At 40.9% G+C, this 15104-nt stretch overlaps 1 protein-coding gene across 3 annotated transcripts in view; it reads left to right on the plus strand.

Annotated features, from left to right (window-relative positions):
* VWC2L (von Willebrand factor C domain containing 2 like) overlaps positions 1–14696 on the plus strand; it is a 174598-nt gene extending 159902 nt beyond the window's left edge. For all 3 annotated transcript variants that reach the window (XR_004744841.3, XM_002749746.6, XM_035305612.3), the window contains one exon: positions 11407–14696. Coding sequence is in view for 2 of the 3 variants with exons in the window: in XM_002749746.6 (XP_002749792.1) it covers positions 11407–11555 (149 nt within the window). In the remaining variant the exon portion in view is untranslated. The remainder of the gene's footprint in view (positions 1–11406) is intronic.
* The last annotated feature ends 408 nt before the right edge of the window (positions 14697–15104 follow it).

The raw sequence follows: 15104 nt of genomic DNA on the forward strand, positions 1-15104 counted from the left end.
CCCATTTCTTGTAGACAGTTAAAGGAGATTCACATAGAAAAGGCTTCACTGCTATATGCCCACTCACTTTGCAAAAACTATTTGTAGACATGAACAAGATTAATTCCTCCATTGATGTCTTGTTTAAAGTAAACATTTGATTAGAAATCAAAGGACCTGGATTCTATAACTTAAAGCAGTATAAACTGTAACTCAGGTAATAACAATAAGTAGAATCATCAAGCAACAACATAACATTTTTTGTGCCTTACTATGTGACAGGCATTGTTCTAAGTGCTTTATATATGTTAATTCATTTGTTCCTTCAAAAAGGAAGGAATCTGTAAAGTAGATTCTCTTATTACTTTATGATTATTCCCACTCTTTGGCTGATAATATTGAGTTCATGCAGCCAGTACATGAAGAGCAGAACTGAAACATGGACAGTCTGGCTCCAGGGTCCTAATTTCATCTCTTTACTCCTATCTCTTTGAACTACAGTGTTCTCACTTGTAAAATAGGTACTGCTGTACAGACACAACCTACTTTTAGGATTGCTGAGAAGAAACAGGACAGTGATTTGAAAATCATTAAAAGATCCAACAAGGTGGAGTTAGTCTTGTTTCAGCTTGGAAAGTTTGGCTGAGAGATTATTCCATCATTCAAAGCAAAAACTAAGCAGATTAAATTTATAACCACAACAAATCAAGCCATTTTCTGACCACAAACATCCTCCTGAAGGTGAGACAAGACACATACAACTGGCAAACGTAGGACCCGAACTATGCCAGGTTCTCAGAGCCTGCGGATTTTCCTGAAATTAGAAAAAGAGCAGCCAACCTTTACTTCTATTGTGTAGCTTGACCGCATCCTTCCTCTCTTCGCTCCAGCCCTTGCATTTTACTTAATTGGAACACCAGGCTATAAATCTTACATACTTAAGGGCCAGAAAACTCTCTGGAGCTCTCAGACTGAAATTTGTGTGGGAGTTCAGAAACATTGAATTTTCAAATAAATGATTAACAGGTACCTTTAAGGCAGCCTCAGAGAAAACAATATTTCCTGAATCTTGCCACCTTAATCTAAGGAAGCTTTTTGGTTTTAGGTCTAATAAAAAGGGTTTGGAAGTAACATAGGGATGAGTGACTAAAAACAGGTGGGGACCCTCTACTCTTTGGTCCCTCCAGCAATTGGAATCTCATCACCACTCTGTCCAGGCGCCAAAAGGCTGTCAGAGCATGTTACTAGGAAGCTTTAAGGCACTTAGTACAATTTTAACTTCAATCAGCTCTAATGACTGGTTTTTAGACACAGTTTTTCTAATATTTTAATAGTTGAAAATGGCTACACCTCATCAGAAATCCTATTTGATTTTTCATAGCACAATAGCATCTATCAGACTTCACAAATTAGAGAATTAAAATCAGTAAAGAGAAAGCATAATCCAACTCAACCAAACCACAGAGTAAGGCCTACGAGCCTACTATTTGCTGAAACAATGACTTAGATGCTCTGCCAAATAAATATAGGATGTTTATGGCTTTACACAATAGGAACCTGCCTCATTTATGCAGCAGGAAGACCATTTACAACCAATTTCTAAAAGGCACTAAGTGTCAATAATACATTTTCAAATCAAGGCCAAAAATTGCTATATTCAAAGAGGAGCATTAAGCAATATGAAGTTATTTCCAAGGAGGATTTTCAGGGACAACATATTAATTTAAAATCATAAAAGGTCAATAAAGTGGTCCTGACCAGCCTGGCTCTGGGAAGGAGGAGTCTTGGCTTTGAAAAGGTTCTGGGTTGACAAACAATGGGGCAGCGCATCTAGTACTGAAAGATCAGATCTCTGTAACAACCTGGCTGCCTCCCAAGATAATCGCTAGAACCACATTGCCTTCCCGGCCACATGTGCTTCACAGGAGCAAATCCTGCTTTGCAGTTTTGAGACGAGGTTGAATAGAGCTACTTGAGAGGCTGCTTCTCTGCCCCCTATGTGGATTTTGTAGCCTGACCTTCCCCTTCCTATCATCCATTCACCCCTTTATCTATAGCAGTAGTGATGCGGCAATGAGTAAGTTTTTACCTTCAGGGAGTTGACATTTGAATGGAGTAAATCAGGCAAAATGCACAAAAACAAATTAACAGGACCATGTCAAGTCATTCTGAGCTATGGAGAAGATAAAAAAGACACATAGTCAAGGTCCTAGATCCAGAGTGGGAAATGATTTAATGTTTACAGAACATATTCTTGCATGTTCTTGTATTTAATATTCACTATATTGCTAAAATGTGGTTACCATGATTTCATTTCCCAGGTGAGGAAAGTAAAGCTCGGAGAAATTAAGGGACTTGTTAAAGGGCAGAGACCTCAACAATAAGAGAGCTTAAATTCCAGCCTCACATTCCCTTTCCCAGGTTGAGTACTTGGAAGAATTTCAAGTACACACACTCATACACACACACACACACACACACAGAGAGAGAGAGAGAGACAGACAGAGAGAGACAGGGAGACAAAGAGAGAGAGAGACACAGAGAGGGAGAGAGACAGAGAGGGAGAGAGACAGAGAGACAGAGAGGGAGAGAGGTCTTAGCCTTTTACCTCTACTACAGCAGCAGCTTCCCAGGTGCTATCGAAACTTGGAGCAAATGAAAAGTAGTTCTAACTCACAGACAAATGGACTTCTGGGATGGAGCACAGAAAAAAAATGGTGCTGTATCCCAAGCCAGACACTTATTAGCTGTGTGACTTTGGGAAAGCCACTTGACATTTCTATGTTTTATAGTCTCACCTGTAAAACAAAAAATAATACTCACATTGAGGAAAAAATAGGGCCATGTATAAAAAACTCCTGAAAAGAATCTTGAAAGTGTTAACCAAATTGCATGTTATCAACTACGTCTGGATTTTGTCTGAGCTTCCTACAAGAGAAAACTGGAGAGTGAGGAATAGGAAAATATATGATTATGAATGAAATACTAGCACGTAAAAAAGGAATTCTCTCAAGTACTCAACCTGGGAAAGGGAATGTGAGGCTGGAATTTAAGCTCTCTTATTGTTTAGGTCTCTGCCTTTTAACAAGTCCCTTAATTCTCTGAGCTTTACTTTCCTCACCTGGGAAATGAAATCATAACCACTTTTTAGCAATATACTGAATATTAAATACAAAAGCATGCATATGTTCTGTAAACATTAAATCGTTTCCCCCTTTGGATCTAGGACTTTGACTATGTGTCTTAGCTTCTCCATAGCTCAAAATGACTCGAAGTGGTCCTGTTAATCTATTTTTGTGCATTTTGCCTGATTTACCCCATTCAAATGTCAACTCCCTAAAGGCAAAAACTCTTATTCACTGCTGTATCACTACTGCTTCCAGCAGTCTTGTTTTGAATTAGTATAGTATCAGGTATTAGTCTGTTATCACACTGCTAATAAAGACATACCAGAGACTGAGCAATGTATAAAGGAAAGAGGTTTAATAGACTCACAGTTCCACATGGCTGGGGAGGCCTCTGAATCATGGCAGAAGGTGATGAAGAGCAAGGCCACGTTTTATATGGCAGCAGGTAAGAGAGCTTCAGTAGGGGAACTCCCCTTTATAAAACCATGAGATTCCATGAGACTTATTCACTATCACAAGAATAGCACAGGACAGACCCATTTCCATGATTCAATTACCTCCCAGGGGTCCCTTTCACAGCAGGTAGGGATCATGGGAGCTACAATTCAAGATGAGATTTGGGTGGGAACACAGCCGAACTGTATCATTACCTGACTGCTATACTGGCAGTCAGCTCCAGGAAAAAAAAAAAAAAATGGAAGCAGAAGAAGTTTGCCTTCATTGACCACTTTCCCCCATCCTTAGCATAGGAAATGAACAATTATTTATTTTCTATGATTGGGAAAATTCTCTTATGATGAGGAAAGTCCACCTCTCCCCTAGAGAAGCTAGATATGCCAGCTATTCCTGCTCTGACCTTCCTTGTGGCTAGGCGGCAGGCACTTACTTGACTAGGCTGTGGCCAGTCACACCTGCTTCCATCTGTGAATTATAAGCTAGTGATTTCAAGAACCCTGGGATGACAGTATCCATTCTGGAAAAGCTAGTATGAGGGGCAGTTGTGCTTAGGGTTCTAGCGGCAGTCTCCAAAGGTCCAGGATGGTGATGCTGATGGACATGCTTCTGTATCTGGGTTCAAGGTGGGTCTTCATTGGATAGCTCTGTGGCATGATTTGGGCCCTTGCCCCTGATTATGTTGCCTCCAAGCTTGGTTGTCTTGGCTATTCTAGACATTCTCTGGCTACAACTTCCTTTAATAAGTGTATTTTCTGCTTAAGTTATCCAGCATTAGTTTTGTTGCTTAACAGACAGGACCCTCCTCTTCTCCCAACAGCCTGGTATCTTAATCTGACTGCATGTGACCCTGTCCTCCTAGAAACTACCTCCACCCTCCAGCCCTCTTCTTCTCCCTCCCCCAGATCAAATTACACATTTTCTCGGGGCTTTTCCCTTAGGACTTTACTTTTTATAAAGGATAATCTCATCAACTAATTTAAGCCAATGTGCTAATTGCTGACACTAATTTGATATTACTCCAGCATTTCAGCAGATACCTCCAATGCCTCAAAGCAAAGGAGAAAAGAATGTGTTTTTATTCTTATCACACAGTTCCAGGGTCTGTGAGGGCTCTCTAGTCTTTGTCTGCAATCTTAATAGCCCTGCATCCACCAAGGCAGCTCCTGTCAATTTCATCCATGAGTGCTCTGTGGACCAATCATATAGCAACTGTGGTGCAGTTAATGAAATCAATGTCTTTATTTCATGGTAACACACACGTGTGCAGGCGCTCACGCCAACACACACACACACACACACACACACACACACCCCTACATAAAATACTACAGTGACTTTCCAATGCTTTATCATGGCCAACAAGGCCCTGAATCTAGGGGATATGCTCAAAAGTATTTAACAACTGGCTAGAGGGAGAAACTCTAATTTTAGCATTTTCTGATTTTTGTGACATAAAAACACCAACCATGGCCAGTTTCAAGCTATCAAAATAGTGTCAATGAGGTTATAAGATTCTGAAATAGTTAACTATTTGCTCTTGTAAGCCAGTATGAGGCATCAGCTCCAGTACACAACTGTCCCAACTTGTTTTCCTGGCCACTCCACTGACATCATGCTATGCTACACTCATCATTTCAACCCCATTCGCCTTCTCCAGCCCCTCAATGGCTCTTACTCTGCACTGCCCAGACACACACCCAATCGTTCCGTAGTTGAGGTGAGGTTCTCTGCTACAAACTTCCACAGCTCTGTGATCCTCTCCTTTAGAGAACTTATTTCGGATTATACGTTTACTCCCCTTCATGCAATCATATGATGTTTAACGTTTAACATCGCAACTAAACATGATTCTGGAAGTGGTATAATCAGAGTGGCTACCAACTTCCTTTTCCATAGAGGTTTTATGCACCCTTTTATGATGGAAATTTCAGGGTTTACCAAGAAAAAAAACTGTTCAATTCTTTTTTTTTTTTTTGAGACGGAGTTTCGCTCTTGTTACCCAGGCTGGAGTGCAATGGCGCGATCTCGGCTCACCACAACCTCCACCTCCTGGGTTCAGGCAATTCTCCTGCCTCAGCCTCCTGAGTAGCTGGGATTATAGGCACACGCCACCATGCCCAGCTAATTTTTTGTATTTTTAGTAGAGATGGGGTTTCACCTTGTTGACCAGGATGGTCTCGATCTCTTGACCTCGTGATCCACCCACCTCAGCCTCTCCAAGTGCCTGGATTACAGGCTTGAGTCACTGCGCCTGGCCCAGTTCAATTCTTAATACCACAAATATGACAGAGACCCTTCAATTTTCTGCTGGTTTTATAGACTCCTGGATGATTGAAACTGGAAAAGATTACTTCAAATGCTTTTTCTCTGATCACTAGCTATCCTATGAAGGTGTTTCAGGGTCTATCTTGAGAAGTTGAGAAGATAGATAAAAAGAGACTGAAAAGACAGCTCTGGGCTCTCCACAGCCACCTCACCAGAGCAACTCTGCTGTTACATATTTCTCATATTGTTCTTCCTCATAAGATTTCTTTTGAAAGGTTCCTACAGTTGAAAAATGTTTACCAACCAGTTTTCATTTTATAGATGTGCAAAATAAGTGCTCAGAGAGGTACAAAATAGTGCAAATGGTTATTAGAGATAGGGTCTCACTTTGTCACCCCACATGGAGTGCCATGGCATGATCTTAATTCACTGTAGCCTCAACTTCCTGGGCTTAAGAGATCCTCCAACCTCAGCCTCCCAAATAGCTAGGACTACAGGGGTGTACCACCATGCCCAGTTAATTGTTTCTGTATTTTTCATAGAGATGAGGTTTTGCCATGTTGCCCAGTTTAGTCTCAAACTCCTGAGCTCAAGCAATCCACCCACCTTGACCTCTCAAAGTGCCAGGATTACAGGCATGAGATACCATGCCTGGCAGGGAAAATTATTTATGTATTTCATGAAAATAAATGTTTTCATGTGTGATTATTCCTACCTTTTCCTCTTTGCTCCTAGCTCAAAATTCCAGTAAAAAATTGCATTTCTAATTTTATCACATTTTCAAAAACATGAATCCTCTCTGAGACTAGACCACATAGCCCCTGCCCCCTTGTTTGGGGGTAACAGAGCACTTGAGCAATTCCTCTGTCATAGAACCTCAACTTGAGCCAGGCCTCCTAAGTTAGGGGCCACTTTCATTCTGCTTTTTGGTTGGTCTACGTCTAGTCCCAGTGAGAACTTCATTGCTCTCAATAGGAAAGCCTAACTTCCCAACATCTTCTCCATGAGAAATTTCCTTCAGTTTCTAAAATAAATTATGTTTCCTGAAGACTGTATGAATACACAATATAAAACCAGTAAATCTGATAAGCACCTACAGAAAAAGTATTTCACTTGTTTCTAGCTGCATCAAATTTCTTGCCTCAGTATGCATTCTCTACACAAAAACCAACTTCTAAACTCTGATCAGAATCTCAGGATCTGGGCAAAGGAACATGGTAATGCACTCTTAGCTACCTGCTTCTTTTCCTGGGCAATTAGAAGCATCCTGTAGTTCAGAGAGATTTGAATTCATATCCCACTGATGCCACTTCCTGGATGTGTGATTTCAGGCAAGTTACTTTTTACCGGTGAGGTTCGGTGCCCTGAAAGTAAGAACATGCACTTTATATAGTTTGTTGTAATAATTAAATGAGACAAATTCCTTGCCTGGAGTAAATGTTCAAGAAATTATCACCATGTGTTTTCATTCATTAGCAAATACTCCTATACACTTAATACTAATGTTAGGTAGGCCTAACATATAGATAAAGCCTGATTCATAAGTTTGGAAGATAAGTTCACTTCCAATATATAACTAGCTAGTTTATATTATTTCATTCAGTTAAACAACCCTATACTTTCCTAATATTTGTCAGACACAGTATTAGACCTTGACCACAAGAAATAACAAACCTTCAGTTCCTATCTTCAAGGATCTGACAACTTAAACCATACCTGACAGATAAGACCTCCTATATATTCCCTCCCTCTTCCCTTCCCCCCTGCCCCACACCCCCGCCCCTTGCCCAGGCTGGAGTGCAGTGGCACTCTCTCAGCTCACTGCAGCCTCTCAGCTTCCCCAGTATCTGGGACAACAGGTGTACACCACCACTCCTGGCTTTCTGTTTCTGGTAGAGACAAGGTCTTACTATGTTGACCAGGCTGGTCTGGAACTCCTGGGCTCAAGCGATCCTCCTGCCTCAGCCTCCTAAAGTTCTGGGATTACAAGTATGAGCCACCACAACCGCCTACCTCCTATATTCTTAAAGATCACTAAGAGAGAAGACCTCACCACATTGTTGGCAACTACGACATTCAGTTCTCATTCCTCTGAAGAATTCGTGTGTGTAAGTGTGTTCGATTCATTGAGAATCAATATGTCTCCATTTCCTCTTATTCTAGGCCCCAAAACAATTGGTCACCATATTTTACATAATAAGCCTTCATTCTTTGAGAGTTACTGAGTTATTCCTCCATCTTCTCTTTCTAGATTAAATAATTCCAATCCCCTTAACCTTTTCTCAGAGGTCCTATTTGCCAGCCTTTAGTTTAATCATTTTCATTGCTCCCCTCTGGAGTCTCTCCAAATCCTCGGCATTAAAATATGTTGCTTTGCCATTGAATTCACTCTCCTAAGAAACTTATTTAGACCGAGACAAAAAGAAAGCAGTCCCCAAATACAAAGTAGACAGTAGACAGAGGATAGAGTTCCTATGTAAAGAACTTGTGTTGGGCTCTCATATGCTCAAAGCAAATGCTCATTTACCGTCACCACTATTAAGGAAGAAGGGCTAAAGTCAGAACAGTTTTTAAATAATGCCAACCATTCTGCTTGACAATTATCTAAAGTACTTTTAAGCAAATAAGACTATTAACAGCAAACCTGAGGCTTCTGTAGTTACACCTCAGATTCTCAGACGGGCACTAATAAAAATTCACTGTACTACTAAAGCTAATGAGATCAAATAGGAATTTTTGATTCTGTAAAATACTTCTGGCCATCAGATAGAGTTGAGAGCTTACCATATAATTAACAGAAGCCCCTTTGGTTAGGCCTGGCATGTGCAAAGGGTCTTTCTTTGCATTCTGTCAATCAACATACAGCCATTTATATTTCTTGAGCTGAGAGTGCAGCAAACTCTAAATGACTCTCAAGAAACGATGTATAGAGGTTAGTCAAATACACACTGACCATAGTATGATACCAGTTTATGCAGAAAGGGGCAGATATGAAAACCAGAGCTCTAGTAAAATATCCCTTCAGGATATGCATAGAGATATAGAGATTTGTAAGAACTCTCTTTTCACAAAGATTCCTCCCTGCCTGTTTCTCTTATTGTGCCACTGAGATTATCCAACCTCCTGTGAAACAGTAGCACGTCTCTACATACACACACACACACATACACACACACACACACGCACACGCACGCACGCATATGCTCACAAGTTAAGATTTTCCTGACTGTTGAATATCCAAATTCTCTCAAGAAGCTGGGAAATCTCTTACTGGATATCTTGCCTGGTTCAGGGACTTCTTTTAAAACCACTATTTAGATTTTTTCTTTCTTTCCCATCTGGAAAAGTTACAAGTATTCAATTGGGGTAAAAAGACTTTGTTATAGAGGACAAGTGGTAGGAGGAACCATTGACTCCTCTGGGCTAACTCCAGGCAAACAGATGCTAGTTGGCTCTAGTGTGATTTCTAAAGCTAGGTTGGCCTGGCAAGACCCTGTCTGGCCTAAAACTGGCTGGGTTGAGAGAGGTCTGTCAACAATGGTCACAGGAGAACAAGCTACATTCTGGAAAAACCTCTCTGCCAAGTCCTCTGAAGACTCCCTCAGTTCTGGGACCAGAACAAATTTATGGTTTGGTACTGAATTTTCTCAGGGATGTGTAGACACAAAGGCAGTCCAATCTATCAAACAATGAATTAAATCCCAAGACCTATAGAATATTATAGTTCTTAAATAAATAGCAGTCAGGATGGCTGGTGACTTAGAATCACAGAATCAGAACAGGAAGTCCGGGCAAAATGGTTCATGCCTGTAATCCCAGCACTTTGGGAGGCCCAGATGGGTGGATCACCTGAGGTCAGGAGTTCCAGACCAGTCTGGCCAACATGGTGAAACCTCGTCTCTACTAAAAATACAAAAAATTAGCCAGGCGTGGTGGCACATGCCTGTGGTAGCAGCTACTTGGGAGGCTGAGACGGGAGAATCACTTGAACCCCAGAGGCGGAGGTTGCAGTGAGCCGAGATCGCACCACTGCACTCCAGCTTGAGTGGCAGAATGAGACTCATGTCAAAAAAAAAAAAAGAAGAGGCACCCTCCTGGGTGAAGGCTGACAGCTTGCTGGCTGTTTAATTGTCAGAGTTGACCCAATTTCCCTCCTGCTCTTCATGGCTCCTCATGCTTGAGCACATGCCCCAGATATTTGCGTTATAAAGTGAAGAAAGGCATAGGAACACCATCACCATTGGTAAGTGTATGCACTACTGAGGTCTGGGAGCTCTGAAACAATGGGCAATTAAAGCCATAACAAATCAAATAGCTTTGTGTTGATAAATATACATTGTAACTTAATTATAATTTTGTAAAAGCAAGACTCAATTATGAAGCAGAACTACACACAACCCCAGATTTCATTTATTTGATGGTAAAGACAGTCTTGCTTCTTCAGGGTAAGAGAGTGAAAGTAGAGCACTGATAGTGATATACATTGCCATGTTACTTTGTAGTGGTTACGGTGAGTGGCCAGTAATGCTGGATTAATAAATCACTGGTAGACACAACTCAGCGTTTTCTCTCTATATACCCAAATGTGTACTTCAGAGACTTAATACCAAATAGCTTCAAAGAAAGAGCAATTTGTACCACCCTACTATAATCCACTGCACTTTGGGAAGCAATTTTTACTCCATTTAAATTTGGGAAATGTACTAAAAATAACTAACACTGAACAGTGGTATTTCTACATTGGGAAGGTCAAAAAAAACAAGGAAGAAAATAAGGGGAAAGTAAGAGAAAGGAGAGAAAGAAAACAGACAAGAAATTCTTAAAAACCTGAAACTGGTGATTTTTAAAACATTCATTTATGATGAGCAGGGGACACTTTCAATAAGGCTTTTGAATGTGAAAAAGTAAAATTCCTGCTGATTTTCAAAAGCCAACCATTTTGGGTCATTCTTCAAAAAAAAGATAGCCAGCAGATTAAAGGAAGTTCATTTATAAAAATCAAATGAACCTCTAACAAAGCTTGTTCAGGACATGAATAAATCATCTGGTCATGAATTATTCATTGTTATCAAGAAACAAGCTCTGGATTCCAGGAACTGGGCTGGGGAGGCACTGAAGCTGGGGAACGAGCGAGTTTATTGTCTCACACCCACCACAGGAAGGAATAGGACAGGCCACGGGTGCCACCATCTGATGCAGACCATGTCAGTCCTCCCCTTGTGTTTCAGAGCATACATTGGCAGCCTTTACATCCCAGAGGACAAAACAAATAGAGTTTAATTCACAGAACCTAAATTTAGAAAACTGTGTGTACTCAGGAAGCAGATAATATGATTTTTTTGGAAGACTGTCTCTTTTTATTTAAGTTCATGATATACGTGGGAAATATGAGCTGTGCACAAAAGGTAGCAGAGTTGAAAGTTTGAATTTAAGGGAGATGGCTAGAAAATTCCTTGATGATAACTCATTAGAGTAGTCTGACCTACTCATTCATGTCATGGGCGCTTCGGTTTGGATGGTGGGGAGAAAGGGAGCCTAGCAGATGTAATCAACTAACCAATGTATCTGTGTGTTCCAGGTCCAAACTGCTTTGCAGGAACTACAATAATTCCAGCTGGCATTGAAGTGAAAGTGGACGAATGTAACATCTGTCACTGTCACAACGGGGACTGGTGGAAGCCTGCTCAGTGTTCAAAACGTGAATGCCAAGGCAAGCAGACTGTGTAGGAAAAACTTCCAACCAGTGACAAGCTCTTAAGAAAGGATGCTATGGCTTCTACACTGCACATGTTTAACACAACACAAAACAAACAAACTCCTGCCAGCTACAACAGGGTCACCAGCAAAACCTTCTAGGGTTGACAAAAGTTAATATTTTGCTAAGAGGAAATTTCTTTCTCTCTTGCTATATAAAATATATAGAGTATATAGCTATCTAAATTGCTTTTGTATTTACCAATGCTTGATGGTGACTTGACGACCAGATTTCTGGAACAAAAAGAAACAGCCTTGCACAGGTTCCTCCCCTGGTGATGCCTCTGACCTACCAGCTCACCGTTCCCTGGTTTACTTCATTTTTACTCTTCTGTACATCGTACATGGCATTTTTATCCTGTAGTAGTTGTTTTTTCATGTTTAGAGTTAAAGGAGCTAGATTTGACTACACTGTAAAGTTTTGAGTTGTGTTAAAGGGTTTGGTAAAGGAATGTCAGGGGAAAGGGGGGAAAGGATCTTTCCTGAGCTGGGAGATACAAGACCACCCAATTTCTCCCCTAAGGCGAATCATGCCCTGTAAACTAAGGAAAGAGAGGTGGGCACATAGATGGACCTATCACTGGACAGGGTTGGGAACAAGTACTCTACCCATTATGTGGGGGCTCACAGTTTAATTCTTACAAACCACACATTTCATATGCAAAACCTCGAAACTGCCAATCAAAATCTATTATGTAAAGAATACCATGAGCTTAATTCAAGCATCCAAAGAGAGATCTTAAAAATTGTAGCATTAATCACCAGACGTTTTCATGATGTGAAATTTGAGTTTGGTTTGTAACTAAACACACTCTAAACTCACTCTGTCACCGGGCAATATCCACACCAGAACCAGGGTGAGAAACCCCACTGTGAATCCGAATCCTTCTGAACATTTCTGGCTTTTGAGTTCAGATTTGGCTAAAAGCCAATCGTCCACTGGCAGTTTTTGTGGTTCGGGACGTTTCCCATGTTGTAGGAACAACCACTTAGCCCTACGTCTAAAACACAGATTCAGGACACTCTTTCCACCTCAAGTGCTGATTTCAATTAAAGATTAGGGTAGAGTGAGTCTTGCACAAACAATTTCATTTGTTGAACATTTTTTAAAAATGTATATATTAGATACTGAACAATTAAAGTGAACCTCTGAAGAGTCTCCAGGTTGCCCTGGTAATGCTGCTAGTATAATCACAGAGAAAACGAAATACACAGGGTATCTGATGCCACCTCGATGCAAGTGCAAAATTAACAATTCTGAAACCACATGGCGTAGTTAGTTGCTTATTCCACACACCTGTCCTAAAAACCCTGGTGCAGATTTGATGGGGTCCTTGAAGAGACTTTAAGGTTGTCTTCATTATCAACGTTCTTTCTTTTTGTGCTCCCCCAACCTGGGCTTTGCCATAGCTCCTGTGGAGTGCCATATCCTAGAGCAAGGCATCTCAATCTGAGTAGTATTGACATTTGGAGCCAGATCATTATCTGTTGTGTTTTAGGATATTCAGCAGCATCTCTGGTCTCTATCCACTAGGTGCCAGTCGCAACAACATACCAGTGGCTGGTGACAACCAACTGTCTCCAGACATTGCCTGATGTCCCTAAGGGGTGGGAGTGAGGGGCATATTTCACCTGGTTGAAAACCAGTGGTCTAGAATAATCAGTAATAGAATAGTTTCTGCCAGGGGACATGCTAGGCAAGCTCTAGCAGCATCTGTGGCTTGTGTGAGCTTCTGATCCCTTTGGGACATACAGAGTCACCATTCCCAAGGGGTCAGTCTTCTCCACAGAGAGCGGGGCTTCTAATGCTACAGGCCCGCCCTCAGGAAACATATTTTTTGAGTCTTGTCAACTGGTTTTTCATTTAAAATTGTCAGCCTCTCCTCCCTGGAAGCATCTCCTGTCATCAAGAAAGAGTTGTCATTTCCAAAATTAATGTGCTGACGAGTCAGACCTGACACTTTTACGCACACTGTGCTTGTGTTATGATACAAATAGCCATGCCGGCACCATCCCAAGGAAGAACATCAAGCCACCTTCCCTTAGAACACCAATTTGCAGCAAGGTTGGTGCCTTTCAGTTGCCACCATGGATACATCATACAGACAGTCATGAATCATTCATGAGCAATGCTGCATGATTTATGTCTGCACTCAAAAGTAAAGGCATTCCACACTTCAGCTTGTGTCTAGACAGAGACGTATTACAGAGCTTTCTTTGCCCTGAGGTTGCCTGTTGCCAGCTTCAAAAATCCACAGTCTTGGAAAGAAATAATAATAATAATAAATGACAGGAATAAGGTTTGAAACTCAGAAAATATCATTAATAGAGCCATGCAGCATAGTACCTTATCTATTATTAAGGAGTTACTATGTCCTTTATAGCAAAACAGAAAGAGAGTGCACTGGGAAGCTGAAGTGCAGAAATTTTGCATGAAAGTCCTGGCACAGTGAGAGTCACAGCAAGAATTTACTAGAATGGAATGGGACATCCATTAAGGATCTCTCTTCAGAGAGTTTACAGAAAGCAGGCTGCTCTGCGGCCTCTGTTACCAGCTAGAGAGAGAGGGATTTTTATTAATGGTTTTGTTGCTGGACTTTTTTTCCCCTCAAAGTTTCACTACAAGCTGTTTCCTTTAAGATGCTGTAGCACTGACATTTTTCCCCCTTTAGGGAGAGATGAACCTATACTGTGACAATTTCTCATAAACCGATAAACATTTTACAACTTCCTTCTACCCAGGTCATTGAGAAATTCTTTCTAGACTCTGAACAACAGAGTTCTGGTCTCATCTGTTGTTTGTTTCTTGTGAAGGCTGTGTTTGCAGCCACAGTCACCTCTGTACTCCGACTTCTCCTCTGCCTTTGGTTCTCGGCTTTAACGACAGCTATGTTTAAATAAGGGATCAACATCTTGTTTGTCAGCTGATGCCTATTAAAAACGATTCAGTTTCTAAAAATCTTTGAAAACTGGTGTGCCTGAAAACTAGTGAGAAAAAAAAAAAACCTAAACACTAAACTGTAAAAAGGGGATTCTAGCAACAATATTTGATGTGTAAAAGAATATATTATTAAAAAATTATTTTGTTAAATATAAAGTGTGTTAACCAGTAAACATTGTTTGTGGTATATTTTCCTTCCCAAATTTCTCCTTCCTCCCAACCGTCATTATTTAATGACTGATTCTCGGTTACTTCTATCATCTGAAGGTGCATGTGTCATTAGAGCTGTATTCAATTAGAATGAAGCATTAGCTTTTGCATTGCCTGCATACATTTTCATTTTTCATAATGCAAGGCATTGCTGACTTGGGGATCTGGAAGGAAGCTCAAATAAGCCAGCAGTGAAAGGATAAGCGACAGGAAAAGTCTTTTCCTGACCCCAGATCCATATACTATGCTAATGATAATCTATAATTATTGAGTGCTGGCTCTGAGCCAGGCCCTGTGCTAAACTCTGGTCCCACAGAATTGTGTTCAGTCCATACAGCACACTTATGAGAGAGGAACTCTTGTCATCTCTG

The sequence above is a fragment of the Callithrix jacchus genome, chromosome 6 (genome assembly GCF_049354715.1).
Source record: "Callithrix jacchus isolate 240 chromosome 6, calJac240_pri, whole genome shotgun sequence".
NCBI lineage: Eukaryota > Metazoa > Chordata > Mammalia > Primates > Cebidae > Callithrix > Callithrix jacchus.